The following is a 20,474-nucleotide window of genomic DNA, read 5'->3' as shown; positions in this document are numbered from 1 at the left end:
CCGGCACCGAAAAAATTATAAAAAAATCAATTCCCGATTCAGTCAAGTACTCTTCGGGAGAATTTGATCAATGCAAACAACCTATGCGGTATAGTTTGCTGGAGCTATCTTTTTATTTTCTTGAAATGATTTATTTTAAAATCTCAAACATTTAGTATCAGACAAAGAACGATTTATTTTTAAGCATAAAATAAACATTGCCATTTTGATCTAATACTTTTGTGTTGATTAATAAATATAATTGTGTTTAGAAGATTACGCACAATAATTTCTTCGACTTTCATTTCTCCGTTTTTTTTTCACATTGACGTGCAGTATCAAGTTTCGTTCAAATCGGGCAATGAAAAAAATTATTAAAAAATCAATTCCCGATTCAGTCAACAACTCTTCGGGATTATTTGATCAATGCAAACAACCTCAGTGACATAGTTCACTGGAGGTATCTTTTTATTTTTTTTTGAAATGATTTTTTTTTATCAACCGCTGTCACAACGGGAACCCAACGGGTTCATGGGTCGTCTAGTGACCTTTAAAATTATTATTTTATTTAAATTGAATTATATACATGAACACTGCATGCGGTGAAGTGTTCTCTGAACTCTGTCGTTATTATTGTTATCGTTGTAATTTTTTAATTGAAGAAAGTTATTTGCTGGTATGGAGGGATAAGTGAGCAGAGAAACAATGGAGCTTGGAGGGGAGTTGTAGTTTTCTCTTGTTTTTTTTTTTGGGGGGGGGGGGTTCTCAACAAACTCTCAGCTCATGGAAGAATGTAATATAAGGAAGGGTGTTGTGGTCAAATATAGAAACTGGATATTAAAGAATATTTATTACTTTGAATATTGATTATTTCATTAATCATTCATTAGTCGTTTCATGAATGATTAAAGTTTGTGGCTCTCTTTGGCGATTAGCCATGCCTTGTACATGGTGGGTTTCTTTCAGAAGCATGCACAATACAATCCTGTTTAACCAATAAAACGTATTTAATTATTTACTGAATAACTTGGGCTAATTATTCAATATCATAGTTGGGTTGCCCTGTTTGGTGTTCCCATCTGAACACCGCAACTCCAAATGTTCACATCCCAGGTTCAAATCTCCTACATCTGTTTTGATTTGTTGATTTCCTCTGCAATTCATGTCAAAGTACCGTGATGTTTCCTTATGATCTTGGCCTCCATGTAATATATTTACAAGCTCCTCAATGAGCTTTATAGACATTGTAGGGATAAAACTGTCACATGAAGAGCATTACATCCACAAAAATACTTCCTGCTGTTCTTCAGCAGCTGTTTCACAAACCAGAGATTTATTTTCAGCGGCATTTGGTTGAAATGCGACACCAAAAAGGTGGCCGAAAGTATGGTAGGAATGTGTGTTTGTCAGAAGAAATGAGTCCTGTTTGTAGCAATCCCACTGTAGTTTTCCCTTCAAGGATCCGAATGTTACAATTGGCAGGAATTAATCCTATGGGCCTCTCTGACTGATTTGTGTGCCATGTTAAATATACTCACAAACACTTGTACCATGTACATTCCTAGACCATGTATCCCACGAGGTGCGGAAGCGCAACAAAGATCCTCAGAGAGTACAACACATAAGAAGGCCGAAATCAGATGCACAGTGAGACAAAGACACGGGTGGTGGTAGGGGAGCTTAATGGCCATGCCGTCGGACAATGACCCTGGAACTGCTGTGGTTGCCACTGTGCTGGTTGACTCTTCCAAATTCTTTACTCGCTTCCTCTTTAATTATGGAAAATGGATTCTTTGATTTTGGCAAAAAGTAATTTAAAGAAAACAGTTCTCCAGTAATTGTGGTCCAGCGGGTTCATTTTAGAACCAACAGTTGTTCATTTTGCAGAATTGTACTCCAAAAAATAAACTGGCAATTCAACATGCAGACCATTACAAAGCGATGGAGGCAGAAAATCAACATTAAATTCATTGTTTGTAATATTGTGAGAGTTTGATTCTGTTTGTACGTGGATTGTAGTTACTCCTGCAAGAGGTAACTAAGGACATGGGGTTTACAGTCAGATCAGATGTGTATCAAATAACAAGGGGACATTTTACTGACAAAAAGGTCATAGGAAGTGGGAAAAGGTTTCAGAGAAAAATGAACCTTGACAAAGGTAGTGGCAATGGTACAACGCCAACTTGAAAACTTCAACGAAAAATGGAACTGGATATAAGAAGGGAGATTGTTCAACAAACAGAGCAATAAAATAAACATAGTACAGAAGGGAAAGAGACAGCCTGAACACATGGAGACTTGCAAGGTGTGAGCTGGTCAACAAGCACTTGCAACCTGTGGAACTGGAGAGAGGTCATTTACAGACAGTCGAGCTCACACTGGGTATATATTAAGTACAGAGGAAATTGACTTTACTGCAGTAAAAAGTAATAGGCATAATGTGTCTGTACCCATTGAATTCCCAAAATATTTACTTATATGTAGATTGTAATGGGAGATCATAGGAATTACCAGCTGATCATTTTGGAGAGGCAATAGTTAGGACAATAGGACTTGCCAAGTGAGTGGTTGTCTTGCTGTCCTTGTAATCTATTTTAAAGTAAACTAATATTGTTGCGAATCTGGAAACCATGAGCACATAGACATCCAGGTTCCTATAGATCAGTTATATTGGTAAGTATGTGTGTTTATAGATAGCTTCCTTTCCCTTGTCTAGTGGGTGGTTAAATGTTCATTCGCTGTGAAGTTATTTTAATAGTCAGGTTTTCTTTTAATTATTTTTACACCACCAACAACTACAACAGTGCCAGCATTGTTTTACCTTCATCTCGCTTCTTGCCACGAACGCCATCGCTCACGTGCGTGTTAGCGTGTGCGTGGGTGGAGGCCACGCAGAATACACTTCCTCTGGCTGTTTGGTGGGCGAAGCCCACGCAGAACCATGTTGCTCAACTTCCTGTTGGAGGGGCGGTCCTTTGGAAGAAGGCGGAGTTCAGGGAAGAGCCGCGCGGTGGCCCTCGACCAATCGGTGTGCAGCGGGGAGGGCGGAGACCCCCCCTGCGCGGGGGACGAGGAAATAAGGGCGCAGACGGCCGGTCGGGAGAGAAGAGATTTTCAGAGGAGAGATTTTGCCACAGTCCTCCTCGTCGTCAGTCCTGGTCCTCGTCCGCCTCCTCCTCCGAATGATCGCGAGCTTGGGTGATCACCTCAACTCACCTCAACTGGGTTCGGCTGCACTAGTCCGTCCTTGGGTGACCGGAGCTCCAGGAAGGAGTGGACGCCAGCCGTGCACTCGCAGCCAGGTAGCCAGTTACCCTGATCTTCAGCCAGACTGTCCTATGGGCTGGAGATCCAAATAAAGACCAATTGGTCCGATTCTTTGGGTGTGTGTGTGTGCGTGTGTGTGTCCGTGGGCCCGTCTGGTAAGTAGTAAAACTGTTAAGTGCTTTTGCTGTATATATTTGTATTTTCATTTCTATTATTCGGTTTAGCTCTGCCTTACGTGCTTCCCTCATTCCCCACCAATTGTATAAATAAACCCCCATTTGTTAAATGTATTCAGCTCGTTCGCGTCCATTCTTTCTTTGGTTTGACATGACTCGTGATTGAGAATTAGTACGGCTGTTCAAGCTGGTAAATTGTCATTTGGTCCGGCGTGACTTTGGTAATTCCGCTCTTTATGCCGGATCCGAGTCGGCGGTCGCGACTCGATTCGGACAAAGTCGGCCGAGGGTGAATTTCCCCGGTAGTTGGACCACGTGGGTATTTAGGTAAATTGAAATTGGCAATCGACCCTACCCCACGTGGTCAACCTCATTGGCGAACTTTGGTCCGATAGAGGACCTGTCGGCTCCGGAGTTATCAAGGGCGACGACCTATACATTCCGGGCGATTGGTCGAGCTGATGCTGCAGCTCCATCTCGCGGTCGTGCTCGCGGGCGACGTCCGGCCCCGCAACAATATCACCTAATGTCCTTGTCATGCATGTAATACGCATATGTACACATTGTTGCTCGAGTCGATATGATGATCTCCTATAAATGGACGTGTGTGTGTGTGTGTGTGTGTGTGTGTGTGTGTGTGTGTGTGTGTGTGTGTGTGTGTGTGTGTGTGTGTGTGTGTGTGTGTGTGTGTGTGTGTGTGTGTGTGTCATGGTTTTTGTGGAGTTCTACTGGAGCATTCTGATGTGGAGTATGATACACTGAAATGATCATCATGATCTTCTGAGTTGATTCAGTGAAGTAAAGGCCTGGTCACACCTTGACGTTTTAGCCAACGTATGCCGATTTTTTTTAATTTTTTTCTAAAACGCTGGCACATGTTGAATACGTTATGGGTAAGTTTTGATAACATTGAGAGCACGCTGAAAAACACTGCCATACGTCGTTGTACGTTGGCTTTAAACGTTGTACTTTTTGGTTGTCCTCAAATTTTTTCATGCTTGAAATTTCACGACGTATGCCGGCGTATGACTCAGACGTTCCGCTACGCTGGCCACAAGTTGTAGGCACGGTCTGCGATCGTTGACAGACGTCAACACATGCTACTTGTAAGTTAATCATAAGTTGAGACACGCCGAGGTAATGTTTAGCGTACCCGAAACTTATTTCTAACCTATGATTAACGTGTTGTTGGCACGTTACGCGATCGTTGCCACACATCGACAGACGTTACTTTTAAGTTACTCATAGGCTGAAAGACGTCGGTATAATGGATCGTCCTTGCGTCAGCGTCCACGGCCACAGCCAGGACACTTATTTGCAGCATTCTTCAAACTTTTCTTTGGCATGACGAGGATGTTCACACTTCGATGTCTAGCTTGGCTATGATTCCAATTGTCCATCGGCAGCGTCTATTTAAAATAGTCGAGTTTGAGCGTTTTAACACGTTCAGAAGAAACGCTTCAAATTTCAAAACCCCAGCGTCAAAAAAACAAAACAAAAAAAAACAAAGGCGAGTGACAGCAATTTAAATCGTTCATTGTAAACAATGAAACTAGCTGAGTGGTACCGTTTAAAAGTCGTTGAGTGTAAAAAAAATCCAATTGTTGAGCGCAAGCGTCTACTTTCAATAGTGGAGATGCAGCCATTTAAATCGTTGAGTGGCAGCGTATGAACCTACCCGTGGACACGCGGACGCAAGGAGGATCCATCATAACCCACACCCTCCCCCTCACACCCACCTACTACTGCCAACATGAACAAACTACTACTTATACTAATACTGATACTGATACTGATACTGATACTGTTACTGCTGACATGGACATCGACTCAAAAAGGACTCGAAAACACTGTTGGGTTCCCCTTTTATGAACACCATTTTTATATACCAATTCCCAAAACCGCTGGGAACACGTCTTTATATGGCAGTTGTAAGCTAGAAACACGTTCATTTATTTTTTTTGTCGACCGGAAGACGTCATTGGAATACGTCTACATACGTCGATGTGTGTTGGGACTACGTAAAGAATTGGTTCAAAGCACGTCAAACATAAGTTAGAAATAAGTTTCGCGTAAAAAAGACATTACCGCGACGTGTTTCGACTTATGAGTAGCTTATAAGTAGCCTTTGTGGACGTGTGTAAGCGTCCACATATCGTGTGTAAAACTTATCCCCATCGCATGCGGAACGTGTGTCATACGCAGAGTACGTCGTAAAATTTTGAACATGTTCAAAATTTCTTGACGTACTCTACTTACTACAACTTATGATAGCGTATTTAGCGTTCTACTTGCGCATACCAAACTTACTCATACCGTATTTGACGTGCCCCAACGTTTTAGACACACTTTTTGTTACGTCGGCATACGCTGGCAAGATCGCCAAGGTGTGACCGCGATGTTGACACTTCCATTTCTACGGCAGTTATGATTCGAATTGTTGTGCGTCAGCCTTTTAATAGGCTACGTCACGACATCGTCGGCGATGCGTGCAACGCGCTATGCCTGAGTTAGACTATCGTTGGGCATCGGTTGTGTAGGCCGACAACAGGTTCAGCATTCGTTGGTATAAGTTATCTATAACACAAGGAAACGTTCTGTGTCCGTTACCAATGCGTTATACATAAGACCAAGTCGCTATGAATACGTCCGAATCTTAAAAAAAAATATCAAAAGTTCAACGCAAGCCAGCGTTTTACATACATTTTAATACGTTGCCATCGCTGGCTAAAACGTCAAGGTGTGACCGGGCCTTAACTTCAAAGAATCCAGAGAATCCCTATGTTTTAAAATCACACCATGTTAAGGTGTATGGAGCAGCTGATTATGTCCTTCTACCATGGCATGGCATTCTAATTACAAAATAAATTTCAAAAACAATGATAACATTGTAACAAGGCATACATTAATTATTACTGATATCAACACCATTAATAACCCCAGTATGACTTGGTAATAATCATAACGAACATATAAGCCCCGCCGTGGCCCACACACATCTGGGCTTGGTGAAAGGCAAGCTCATGCTCAAGCAGTACAACAGGTGGGTATGTTACAAGGCTGTGAAGACCCATGAAAATTTGGTCCAGTGGACCAACGGTCCCACTAGTTGTTTAAATAAATGAGTGGGTCCTGATTTTTTTTCTTCTTCTTCAAAATAAGTAATGCTGATGCGTTCTTATAGTTACAGCACAGTACTCATAAAATACAGAAGTAATTTCCCTCGTCGAAGGAGAGGGTATTGCATTTGGGTCCATTTGTTACTTGGTGAAAAAAATTTTTTTGCCAGGTATGTTGGTCTGCAGCATTTGTCTGTCTGTGTTTGTCTTTGTCTGTTTGTTTGCCACTTGATTTTTGGTCACAGTTTTCAAGCAATTGTTCAGAAAAATTTTTGTGTGTGTAGCTGACTCGCCAATGATGGCAACGCAAATTTTTGGTGAAGATCCGAATCAGGAGCCAGATACGGGAATTTTAAAGTGATTCTTCACCATTGAGAGATCGGGCCAAAAACAACATATAGCACGATATCTCAAAAGGATATGGATGGATTCCGATGAAACTTGGTGGGCAGGTTGGGTGTGTGACAAGGACGAATGGATTCAATTTTGGTGAAGATCTGCATCCAGAACCAGATACGAGAATTATTTAGTTTTTAAGTGATTCTTCACCATTGAGAGATCGGGCCAAAAACGACATATAGCACGATATCTCAAAAGGTTATGGATGGATTCCGATGAAACTTGGTGGGCAGGTTGGGTGTGTGACAAGGACGAATGGATTCAATTTTGGTGAAGATCTAAATCCAGAACCAGATACGAGAATTATTTAGTTTTTAAGTGATTCTTCACCATTGAGAGATCGGGCCAAAAACGACATATAGCACGATATCTCAAAAGGTTATGGATGGATTCCGACGAAACTTGGTGGGCAGGTTGGGTGTGTGACAAGGACGAATGGATTCAATTTTGGTGAAGATCTAAATCCAGAACCAGATACGAGAATTATTTAGTTTTTAAGTGATTCTTCACCATTGAGAGATCGGGCCAAAAACGACATATAGCACGATATCTCAAAAGGTTATGGATGGATTCCCACAAAACTTGGTGGGCAGATTGCGAGTGCCACTAGAATGAATTGATTCAACTCTGGTGAAGATCTGAATCCAGATCCAGATACGAGGATTATTTAATTTTTAAGTGATTCTTCATCATTGAGAGATGGGGCAAAAAATGATACTGCATATCTCGAAAAGTTGTGGATGGATTTGGATTAAACTTGGTGGGCATGTTGGGTGTGTGAATAGGACTAATTGATTCGATTTTGGTGAAGATCCGAATCCGGATCTGGATACGAGAATTTTTTTAATGATTCTTAACCATTGAGAGATGGGGCCAAAAACTATGTAAAGCATGATATTTCAAAAAGTTGTGGATGAGTTATGGCAAAACTAGGTGGATGAGTTGGTTAGGTGACAAGAACAAGCCGATTCGATTTTAGTGAAGGTCCGGATTCAGATCCGACCTATCAATGACATACAAAATGTAAACTATTCAGGCTGGCGGAGGCATGTGCTCCACCAAGTGCCATGACGTTTCGCCAAGTTGTCACTCTATGAGTGATTTTTCATTTGTTTGTTTGTTTCTCAGCACAGAAGTTCAGTGTTTTTCTCTGCAATCGCTTGTCGGATCGAGTTGAAATTTTCATCAGAGGAGCAACAACTCAAGTATAATTTTTATTTCAGCGTGGCGACATCGCGCTGTTATATAATTGGCTATTCTGTCCTGTGTCTTCTGTCACGTCTTCTGTCACACTTTTGGCCGCGTACGTCCCTTTCATCTGAGGGCTATAAATATAAATTTGTCCAACGTCACAACTCTTCCCATCATGCATGCTAATTCACCGTGTCTACATTTAAATTTTATAACTGCAAAATTATTTCATCATTCTTAACCTCGACTTTTACTGCCCCCAGCCGCGCGATATCAAAGTATTCGCTTCTTGTTGTAATTATGATGTCATAGGTCACGTGGTGTGGCAGCCATGTTGGAAAAATGGAAAAACTTTGCACATCTGTATCTTTGAAACCGCACAAAGGAAAAAATTGAAACTTGGCACATGGCAAGTACTCTTCATGGGGAATAAGGGATTTTTTTTAATGACATCGTAGGTGCCTTCATTATGATGTCATAATTGCATACGTAGAATGCTTCATCTAATCATTATGAAAATTTTTGAGGGTCAACTATGAATAAAATGGTACACGGAATTTTTTTTGATGATGTCATTGGTTACGTGATTTGGCAGCCATCTTTATTATTTTTTTTTAACCTTCAAAAATCTTCTTCTGAAATGGCTGAACAGATCAAGGCGAAACTTTACAAATATGACCGCCTATCCACGAGGAACAAAAGGTTCACACATTTGACATCATCGGTCACATGGTTTGGCAGCCATGTTGGTTTTACCCTAAAACCACTTTTTAAAATCTTCTCAAGAATGGCTGGACAGATCGAGGAGAAACTTCACACAAATGTTCCCCAAGTCTTGGGGATACCAGGGTATTCACGAATAATTGATGTCACATGGTCTAGCAGCCATATTGGATTGAGCGAAAATCTTAAAAAAAAAAAACGATTTATCTTGAATCGCTCAATCAATCGATGTGAAACTTCACAATTATGATCTAGTTGTCATAATAATTTTAAAAAACGTCATGGGTCAGGGTCAGTTGTCCAATCAAAGCAGGGTTGCATCAACGCGGGACATTTTATTATCCGGTCATCACTGCCAGCAGTTATATAGTGACAGTTCTAATTAAATCTATTCTTAATTATGTAACACACCAATACACAAACACCTCACAAAATACACAACACAAAACAAGTCCTGGTGAGGGTCCGCAATCTCTGATTGCTCTTTTCTTGTTTTTTTTTATAGAGGGTGTTCACCAAAGATGTGATGAGGTTGTTGATGTAAACCATATCAGATGGGTTCGTTACAAATGCTTCCTTAAAGGAAGCCAGCTTTAAAGGAAATAATAAATGAGAGGGCATGTTATTAGCAGCTTATTGCATACACCTATTGATTAAATCAGTTATCCCAATGTGGAGTAGACATTGGATGTGTTAGAGTTATGGATTTCATGATCTTGCTTGCACATGGAAGGACCTTTTTTGTGAACAGTCAAGGCTCGTGGAAGAGCAAGAACAGAAAATGCATCAGGATGCAATATAACAAAAGAAACAGCATGAAGAAAAGGGGGGAATGCCAACAGCAGGGCCAACAGAGAAAATCGATGGAGACAGACAAACAAGAGATGCGGGTAATGCTGAGGGGTAGAGGAGAATGCAAGGGGTGGACAAGATGGATACATAACAAAAAAAAAATTGGGGGGGGGGGGGAGTTGTTTAATGGGTGTAGAAAACATCATGGTTTTGGATTGGGGATGATCTGAGATGGTGGTGAACAGCTGTCTTAAAGACCTGGAGGGAAGGATGAGATTGAAGAGAGTATGGAAGGTGGTTCCACAGGTGGGGAAAAATAGGAACAAATGAGTGGAGGTGAGCAGTGATTTTGGATTTTTGGAGTTTCACGAGAAGAGGGTTGTTGGTGGACCACATGCACACTGCAGATAACGAGGGGGGGGGGTGGAGTGACAAAGGAAGAAGAGGGCAGAGGGTGAAAGACCAAAAAGGAGGTGGAGGAAGACAGAGAGAGAGAGAGAGAGAGAGACCACTGACCTGTCAGTGATGGCAAAGTGATAGGCCCATATACCCAGCTTCATCAAGGGAGATTCCAATGATTTTGAAGGCCTTGATTTCCATGGTGGCAAGCTGAGCAAGGTGAGCCACCCGCTCAGAGGGGAAAGGAGTACTCCATGAAGCTGTGCATGAAAGCCTTGTAGTCGGTGGATCGGAGTTCAGGTGTGTCAAGGACGGACTTAACATGACGGAGGATACCCAGTCGGACTGGCATGGTGGCCAACTTTGAAATTTGATTTGCTCACGAAAGATCATGGCTGAGAGTGAGACCCAAGTTTGAGTGGCTGAACTTATTCAAGAGGCTTGGTGAGAAGTTGAAATCTAAAACTCTCATCATGACATTGAGACATTGTGTATGCATTTACATATGGCAGAATTACACATTAGATTTAAACATTGAGTTAAAATCTAAAGTTCTCATCATTGCAATAAGAAATGGAATATGGAATCTGTGAAATCTAAAGCTCTCAACATTATTGGCATTTCCCACGATGAGGCCGAAGGACGTCTGTTTCTTGTATATTGCATGCAAGTCAGTTGTTTATATGTTTTTACCCCCTCTCTCCTCACGGTCAAGCTTCCTCTGCTCTCTCAGCCCCCTGACCATCCTCAACAACTTCAAGATTTTCAGTTTCTTTCCATAACCTCCTCCTGGTTAAACTTCCCAAAATCCAGGCTGACTGCATACCTCAACTCTTTTGTTCCTTGCTTCTCTTCTCTGTGGAACAACCTTCCTGTGGTTCTTCTATCTGACACTTATTTCCAGGGCTTCAAGCAAGAGGTGCAAGCCATTTCAAGTCATCCCCCATCCTTACCCACCATACTTTGTCCCCCCATTAACCCAAGCTCACCCAACCCAGGTTGCAGTATTTCCTCCCCATCTCTCTCTCTTTCCTGTTCTTTCGTTCCTCTGCTCGTCGCCAATCATTGTGCCACTGCCAGTTTGTTGCCTTATTATGCTCTGTCATCTCGCTCTTCCATGAGCTTCGATCTGACAACTTTAAAAAAGAAGATGTGAAAACAGCATTCTTGTCAATTAAGTTGACCTCAGTTAAATTCACATGCCTAGTGTTGGCTTTAAGAAAATGATGCAATCAGTAGCCATAGGCTGCATACAAAACAACAAGCTAAATTCAAAAACAAACGAGAAGGGCACTCGGTAGAGCGCATACCTCCAACACGTAATGCCTGATCCACGAGAACATATCGGGCCCAATGCATTTTTGAAATATGCTATACAGTACTATATCGTTTTTGGCCCTATCTCTCAATGGTGAATCCATCCACTGGGACCATACTCTGTGCAGAGCGTTGGTGCTGCCTAAGCAGTCTCCTTGGCTATTGGGTACAATTCTGGACGGGTCGCCACTCCGACACAGGATACCAGCATGCTGGCACTCATTTTGCCGACCTCGGAAGGATGACAGGCAGAGTCAACCCCACCTGGTATTAATTCAACAGCCGAGTGGGATTTGAACTCAGGATCCTCGGATCCCAAGCCCACCACCCTAACCATTAAGCCAACACCAGGCATAGTGGTGAAGAATCACTTTAAAAATTAAATATTTATAGTATCCATATCCTGATTCGGATCTTCACCAAAATCGAATAAATTCTACCTCGCCACACACCCGACCTGTCCTCCAAGTTTCGTCCGAATCTGTCCACAACTTTTTAAGACATCCTGTACACAAACAGACAAACAGACAGAAAGGGGTGAAAACATAACCTCCTTCACCTTTGGTGGCGGAGGTAATAAGAACCTTTTTTAAAATTGATGTCCATACTCACACCCCACAAAGCTGTCATTCACCATGAGATTGAGCATTTCCACCCACTGTGAGCTTGAGACTCCAGCATCCTGTGAGAGTACAGTACCTGCTTGTCCTCCTCTGCCTCACCATCAAGGTGTGAATTCTCATTCCTCTGGCATTCAGCTCTTCCAGAAGCCTTCACACCTGTATAACAATGGATTATTGACAGAACACAAATGGGTCAATTGATGGTAAAGGAAAGCAAGACGTGACATTGAGACGATACATTTCAAACATAATGAATTCCATTTACCAGCTATTTTTCTTTCAGTATAATATTATCAAACTATTGCCTCATTTCCCTGCATTAGTCAATCTGGGTTGGAAACCTGGCTCTCCCTGAAACTGCATTTCCATGTTAATTACCTAGCCTGCTGTAGCTGGCAATTCTATCTGGTCCTGATTCCTTCCAAACCCATTTCACAAAGTATGCTGAAGCAGGGTGGATGGAAGTTCGTCATAACACTAACCAATCAAATTAAGTGATGAGTGAGTCTCATCATTTAATCCATATCTAGACCTTGTGACCAAAGCCTCTGTTTCCCAATTGCTCAGCAGTGCATGGGGGGGGGGGGGGGGAAATAACATCACTAGCCTTTTGTAAGAACCGCCTGTTAGAATTCACATTGAATGGAAACGGGAGCTTTTCCCTCAACTCAGATTGATTGTAATTACATAATGTATTGGAAAACCCAGATCAGCCTGAACCTGGGTTTTCACTCCGCATTGACTGAGACATGGAAACGAGGCATATTTTACTTTGAGTAATTATATCTGAACATTACCCTCCCTTTTCATATCATGGTGCTCTCTGTCTGCCTCTGTCTGTCTCTCTGCGTCTCTCTCTCTCTCTCCCTCTCTCTCTCTCCCCACCCCCACTTCTTTCCAAGTAATTATTGATGATTGGAAGGGACAGTGTTATACTGTTGTCTACTCTTGTATCTGGACAGCAATCAAATATTCCATATTTAAAATCATGCTTTCGTAATCACATCAATCAGTGTCAAATGTGAGTGTATTTGAGGATAATAGCACAGTAATGAGACTGGGTGAATTATAAATGATACATGCCTGTCTACATAGGTGGGCAGGCTGGTGGTGGGTCAGCATGGTCTACTGTCGACGCCAACTGTCTCCTGCATAATTCGCAAGGTCAAGGCTATTGGAGGGATCATCCTTACAGCCTGCCGTCACCCGGGTGGAATTGGCGGAGATTTCGGTATCAAGTTCAACATTTCTAATGGAGGTGATGGTTGATTCTATAAGACGCGTATCACAACAGTTGATTAACTGTTTTGCAGAGATCAGTGTATCAGTGGAAAATTGATTTAAGAAGGGGAAATAGGTGAAATTTGTGCAGCTTGATGTTGTCAATGGGAGGATAATAGCGTGTCAGGTATTTTTGATTTCAATCGAATATTACAGGTGTTTAACTTTGGCAAAAATTTTCATCTCTTTTTGCATAAGATATACAGAGAGAGAGAGAGTGTGTGTGTGTGTGTGTGTGTGTGTGTGTGTGTGTGTGTGTGTGTGTGTGTGTGTGTGTGTGTGTGTGTGTGTGTGTGTGTGTGTCATATATATATATGTACACACATCGTTTTGCATTTACACACTGACTGACTGATTTGCTCACAAACTGATATAAATATTTCGTGCTTTCGAGATGGGCAATTTTGCTTACTGATATAACTTGAAGCCATGATTACAGGAAAAAAAAACAAAAACAAAACTGTCCATAAATGTCCATAAACAAAAATATCTGCAAACGAAAGTCTGTGGAGCATCACTTTTGTTCAAGGAGGGTCATGTGACTAAAGACAATGGCATGTCACATTATCTTACACAGGCACTCTCTCTCCCCAAAGGGCCTTGGTGCTTTTTGGTTCGATGGCGGTATGATTAAAGAAGTGTCTTTGGGTTTTTTTCATTTATGGACATTTTACAGTGGTTGAAAGTCGTAAACATTCTTCTTTATGAACTGTGGACAGTGTTAGCCCAAAACAATCGTAAACAGACCTGTTTTTTTCATTACCTCATCGGCTGAAAATGTGCCAAATAGACTCTTCTACTGCACTGTATTGTGTTTGTCATCAAGTCAGGAATTTAAACTTTAGTTGGTAGACATTAAAGATCCCACGGTGTCTTTTGCGAGGAGTAGGCAAGCTGTCACCAGCACCCCAGCTAAATTCCAAATTCCTGCCCTGACTTCCTGTGTCAGTGGCGACCCATCCAGAATTGTAACCCTAGCCATAGAAACTGCTTCGGAAGCACCGGCGCTCTATGTGGAGCACAATTCATGATTGATGATTAATTGATTTGCACATAGGGTGCACCCCAGTATCTGCTTGCAGTCTGCACACATGCCCCACTAATTTACACTCAGCCTACTTGACAGGTAACATGAGACCATCAGAGAATTCTCTCCAAACACACCAGAGGTGAAATTGTGCACATACGGATAATCCACCGCGAAGCTGTTGTTTTACTACTTTCACTGTACTACCGTTCCATGATGTGTTTCTCTACTACCTTCGCTCCGCGGCTGTTTACACGCGCTGGAGGACGGAACCACGGCTCAAAATACACAGCAACTTGTTTAAAAGCAAACGGGTTTAATACGTAAATACTGGGATGGGGACAGAGGAGGTAAATTGCAATCAAAAGACAGAGACGACTGGACAGCGTGTTTAACTTGCTGGAACAGGATCTTAGTTATCTTAACATGAATCGTATCACAGCAGATTCAGGAACGCAAGCACTGGAGAAGGGATAAGAGTGTAAGTGTTGTGTGGGTCTTTCCTGTGAAGCGCAAAGGCGCGATGCAAGCACGCTCGCTCTCCCGGTCTGTGCTTGCAGTCTGCAAGCATCTTCTGCCTGTATTTCCTGTACGGGATTCCTTATCGCTTCCTTTTTCTCAATATCTTCAAACTGAATATTGATTTAATTACATGCTTCTTCCTTCTGCCTTTAAAAGGTTTTGAATACATTTTAAAATGCTTCACTTTCCTTATTTCTCCTTGATGAGCACTCCCTGTTCTTCTTCGTCACGATATATTCCTCGTCTTCACAAGGATTATTTTCCAAACCCATCTCTCGTCTGAACGCTTGGTCCATCAACCTTCCTCACATCGCGACATCACCACCTTCCTCCGTGCCTTCAAAAATAATTATTTCCACCCATCCCATGATCTTTGTCTCCATATATCCAGTTTGGGAATCTTGAGAAGTCCAGTTTGCAGATGTTGTCTCTGGTCATGACAATCAAATCCCCTTCACGTCCTTTAGTGGTGTCGAACCCCTCCATGTCAGTACCCTCCTACACATCTCCGACTAAGCCTATGTCCTTCCAACCACACCACTTCGATATGTCCCCCTCCTCAGCATCTTTCCACTTGTCCCCTCTTTTTGCTTCCACCTCACCCCAACCCATGAAAGCTTCCCCCGAACCCCACCCCCCTCTCATAGCCTTACCCTCGCCCCACCCCCTCAAAGCTTTATATATTTGATGAAGTGGAGTGTGCTTGCAGTCTGCAAGCAAATAAATAATTCAAGTGAATCAATAATTCATGATCAGAATGAGCTCTTCATTTCAGAGTACACAGATATAGTATTTTTATCCCCCCCCCCCCCCGGAGGGAGGGAGCGGGATATTGTAATTGTCTGGTTTGTTTGTCTGTTTGTTTATTTGTCTGCCTGTCTGTTAGCAACTTTGCGGCAAAACGGCTTGAGCAAACACTAACAAAGTTAATCCACAGGTGGGCAATGAACCTTGGACGACTCCATTAACTTTTGGGTCCAATTGGATCAAAAGTCAAGGTCATAAAAAAAAGATCAAAATATTTTTTCGATCATAACTTCGTCAAAAATGGTTTAATTGACTTCAAACTAAGATTAAAATATTCCTTATTATATTCCTTATAATCAACATTCAGGTTAAGAATGTATCAAATTTAAGTTTGATCCCCAAAATAACTTTATGCCTTAAATGGGCGGGATTTGTTGTGCCTGGCACCACTTGTTTTTTAATGTAAACACGTCAAAAGTTAGAAAGAAAATTAGTTTGTATTGTCGTAGCTAGTGCCATGTCACACGTCGTTACCAGAGATAATTTGTTGTAGGTGTTTATGACAGGGATATGCTTTGTTGGGAGTGTGGGTGGCACAGCAGGTGTAGGTGGTACAAGGGGTGCAGAGGGTGCTGGTGATGATGGGAGTATGGAATAAGCTGCTGGCATTGGAGGTGTGGAGGGGTGGGTGACAGAGTGTATGTGATGGGTGTGTGAGATTGTGGGTGAAGGTGAGGTAGCAGGCTGTGCAAGTAGTGGTGTTGTGGTTGAGGGGGTGGGGGGTTCAAACGAGGGAGATGGCATTGGGGTTGCAGTCGGTGTTGAGAGGGCTGCGGGTGCAGGAAGTGAGGGGAGGCCTGTGAATGTGCACAAGGATTGCAGTGCGGATTATGGGGGCGGTGGTGCATATGTGTGGGCATCGGATTGGAAGGAAAGGGACGGTGGCCAGGGAGATATTTTTTGTTAGGGATGAGAGTATTGAGCATGTGGACTCCCCATTTTGTCACAAATATATAAAAATAGAGTTTGTTTTGTTTCAGAGGGGTGGGGGTAAGGGATATTGATGAAATGTTGGATGAAATTTTGTTGGTCTGCGGGTCTGGAATATTGGTGATGGTGCCTGTGGAGGATAACGGTGTGGAGAGGGTCTATTTGGAACCTTTGAAGAACAGGTTGAGTATGAGTTTTTCAGGAAATTTTTGAAGGATTTGGGGTGTGAAGTGATACTTTTTAGGGATTATACTAAAGGGTGGGAGTTTGTACAGATTTCTTTAGTGAAGCAACGGATGTGAACCTGTGGTTGGAGAAGTGGTGTGGGGGTAGGGGTTTGTGGGGTTCCCTGCTTGATCATAATGAGTGTATTTAGTGTATAATGTAGATGATGAATGATACTGTGTGGATAAGGAATAGAGATTGCAAGAGTAGTAATATACTTGTGGGATGCTTTTACAGGGCTCCAAGTGTGAGCAAATTGCAGGAAAAAGGGGCACATAAAGGATTTATAAAGGCATGTGATGAGGGAAGAGTGGGGGTTTTAATTTACCATGGAATGATTGGTCCAAAAACAGGGGAAAGACAGAGCGTGTGAGGACTTTCTATCTCTTGTCCAAGATTGCTTTTTAACCCAGTTTGGAGAAAAGCCCACGAGGGGGAGTGCAGTGTTGGACCTCGTTTTAAGTAATGATTCCAATATGGTGGAGGGGGAAGTGGGAGAACATCTGGGGACAGACGACCACAATGTAGTAAGTGTAACTCGATTGTTGAGATGTGGAGTTTGGTATAGCGGTGTAAGGCTGTTGGATTTTTGGAGGGCAAACTTTGAGGCTATGAGAAGTGATTTGGTAACTTTAGATTGGGTGGAGTTAATGAGTGGGTGGTCTGCATTGGAGAAATGGGCAAACCTCAAGGAGCAAACGTGTGGGGTGCAGAGTAAGTATATTCCAATGAGGTGTAATGGTATGAGGCAGAAAGAGCCAATGATGATGAAGCAGGGAGGTATGCATTGTAATTAAAAGTGAGCAGAAGGCATTCATAGAGTCTGACTCACTTCAGTATAGGAGTAAACAGAGGCTAGTTAAGAAAATAACTTGGGAGGCCAAATGAGAATATGAAAAGGACAAAGCCAATAATATTAAAAAAAACACAACAGCAAAGCATTTTTTAAGTATGTAAGGGGTAAGGAAAGGGTTTTAAGAGGAGTGTTCACAAGTGATCCAAGGAGGAAGACAGGAAGTGAAAAAACAGCCAGAAAAATTGAACTATGATAAAGCTCCAGGACCAGGTAATATACATCCAAGAGTGTTGAGGGAGATGGCAGAGTATATAAGTGTGGTGTTGGTGGATATCTTTAACAGCTTGTTGGGGTCACATCGGATGTTGTAAACGAAGATGAGGAGGGCTCGTCGGGTAACGAACTGGGTTGGAAACTGTCTTCGTTATGGAAAGGAAAGAGCAGCTCTGAGTGGGCCGATGTATGGCTATGAGGATTAAGTCATGGGGTACCTCAGGGGTCAGTACTCAGACCGTTATCATTCATAAGTTTTATAAATATTTTGGACAGTGGCGTTAAGAGCTTGCTCTCTAAACTTGTCGATGATGCATAGCCTGGAAGCAAGTTAGATAGCAGAGAGAGGGGTGATCAGATTCAGGGAAAATCTCGATTCTTTCAAAGATTGGGCAAAAGATTGGAAGATGCAGTTTAAAGAAACGTAAGGTGCTGGAGATGGGTAAGAAAAATGAAAATATAATATCATTCTTTTCACACCATAAAGGTGCCGAGGCATTTTCATGAGCAAGGAGTGCAGTCCTGGATGGGTCACCACTCCAACACAGGTTACCCCAAATGGTTATATACCGCAGTAAACCGGTACTCATTTTGCCAACCTCAGAAGGATGACAGGCTGAGTCAACCCCACCTTGTGTTAATTCAACAGCTAACTGTTAATTCAACAGCCAACAGAGGCTTGAACTCAGGACCCAACGGTCCCACACCAGCCACCCGAACCACTAAGCCAACACTATGCTTAAGAAAGATGAAAATAGAGATTACATAATGCAAGAGACAGTGTTCGAGTATGTCACACAGGAAAAGGATATGGGGATGGAAATAGATGTAGGAGGTGAGTGGACAGCACTGTGCCAGGCAGCGACAGGTAAAGCTGCCTGGCACAGGGTTATTGGTTGCAGCAGGTACACGAGATGCTGTTTTAGGGGTCTATTCGTATGGGGGATAAATAGAAAGCACACAAGATGCTAACAGGGTTTTAGGTTGCATGGATAAACTATTTTTTAAAAGGTAGTGTGAACACTATATAAATTTAGTGAGGTCTTACCTACAGGGTGAACCGTAAGTCCCACGACATGGTTTTCGCTGCGTGTACAAGAGATTTGTTTATATCTTTGTTTGTGTTTCTCCTCTTGTGGTACCACACCACTGCTACCAGCCTCTCTTCCATTGTAAATTGATTGGTGTCTGCCATCTTGGTTTAATGTATTATTTGTATTATCTGATAAAAAAAAAAGGAAAACAAAGTGAATGGATGGTACAAACAAATCTTGTACAAGCAGTAAAAACCGTGTCCTGGGACTTGTGACTCACACTTGAGAATGTGTACAGTTTTGGTCACCACATCGGAGGAAGGACACAACTGCCACAGAGAGGGTTCAGTGTAGAGCGACTAGATTGATTCCGGAGATAACTGGAGCAAGCTTATCGTGTGAAAAAGAAGAAGAGGAAGAGATTGTGATGAAGAAGAATTATGCATGGGTTGTTCCTGATGAAGTTTGGAGGAGAGTGGGGCATTTTAAGTGTTTTTGTTTTTTAACATTATGAAGAGCTTTTAAAGGGGATATTGAAAAAGGGAAGGGATAGAGAATGAAGGAAGAACTATGCATGACAGATCGAGTTGGTGGGGGAGTGAAGAAGAGCTTTTGGTGTTTATGTCATACATTTTGGGAGCCAGGAGGGGAAAATGATCAAGCTGAAGGATCAGAAATGACTATACTTGGGAGAATACAAGCAAAAAACGAAGCACATGGGGCCAAAGCAGAAACAGAAGCAACATGCTGACTCGCTGGGCCGAAGGCGAGCAGGTCGGACTTTCACAGGAACAAAAATTCGACAATTCAACACAACTACATACAATTTGACATGGAAAATTGGATGTAAACATGACCAGCAACACAGGAATGAAAATATAACAGTAAAACATAACACATCTGGTCTGGGAAACTTAGCAGATAAGATGAAGGGAGGAACTGCTCAAACCAGTCAGACGTGATTGGACATGGAACTAGAAGTCCTTTTATTTGTTGGTGGTATTCCTTGTTGTTTTGCTGCTTGTAGAATACAAGCACAATCCACTTCATCAGATCGATAAAGATCTTTTACAATCCACTTCATCAAATATATTGTCACTTCTGAGGCTCCATTTATACAGTATGCCTCAGCGCCGGGATCCTTTATCACAGGAAACAGCCGAACGGTTTCTATCTTCGACTGCACTGCGTTCAATTATTACTCATCGACATTCCCCAAAGTTGCCCAGATGAGCCAAAATTGACGGCCCACACATAGGAGGCAGATGGCTCGAACACGTTTCTTACATTTTAATGGTATATTTATAACGAGAAAATACCACCCGTCGCTTCGCTGATGGGAATTCGAAGAGGAGGGGAGAGAGGGGTGGGATGGGAGAAAGAGGAGGGAGGGGAGTGAGAAGAATGAGGGGTGGGGGAGCAAGGAAGGGGGCAAGGTTCCCATCATGTGCTGCCTTTTTGACTGCTGGTTGTATCATTGGTTAGGGGTGTGGCTATGCCACTGATGCAGTGCCCCTATTACTAGTATACTGGTGCTCATTTTGCCGACCGCGGAAGGATGATAGGCTGAGTCAACCCCCTGGTGTTAATTTAG

At 42.4% G+C, this 20,474-nt stretch overlaps 1 protein-coding gene across 4 annotated transcripts in view; it reads left to right on the top strand.

Moving 5' to 3' along the window:
• The window catches only part of LOC147024916 (phosphoglucomutase-like protein 5), a 121,861-nt gene that overhangs the window by 4,784 nt on the left and 96,603 nt on the right, over positions 1 to 20,474 (top strand). For all 4 annotated transcript variants that reach the window (XM_085885316.1, XM_085885317.1, XM_085885320.1 and 1 more), the window contains exon 2: positions 13,081 to 13,243. In XM_085885316.1, the coding sequence (XP_085741442.1) occupies positions 13,081 to 13,243 (163 nt within the window). The remainder of the gene's footprint in view (positions 1 to 13,080; positions 13,244 to 20,474) is intronic.

The sequence above is a fragment of the Eptatretus burgeri genome, chromosome 6 (genome assembly GCF_056783735.1).
Source record: "Eptatretus burgeri isolate ZD-2024b chromosome 6, Ebu_testis_v1, whole genome shotgun sequence".
Lineage (NCBI taxonomy): Eukaryota > Metazoa > Chordata > Myxini > Myxiniformes > Myxinidae > Eptatretus > Eptatretus burgeri.
This window is presented reverse-complemented; position numbering and strand designations above follow the sequence as displayed.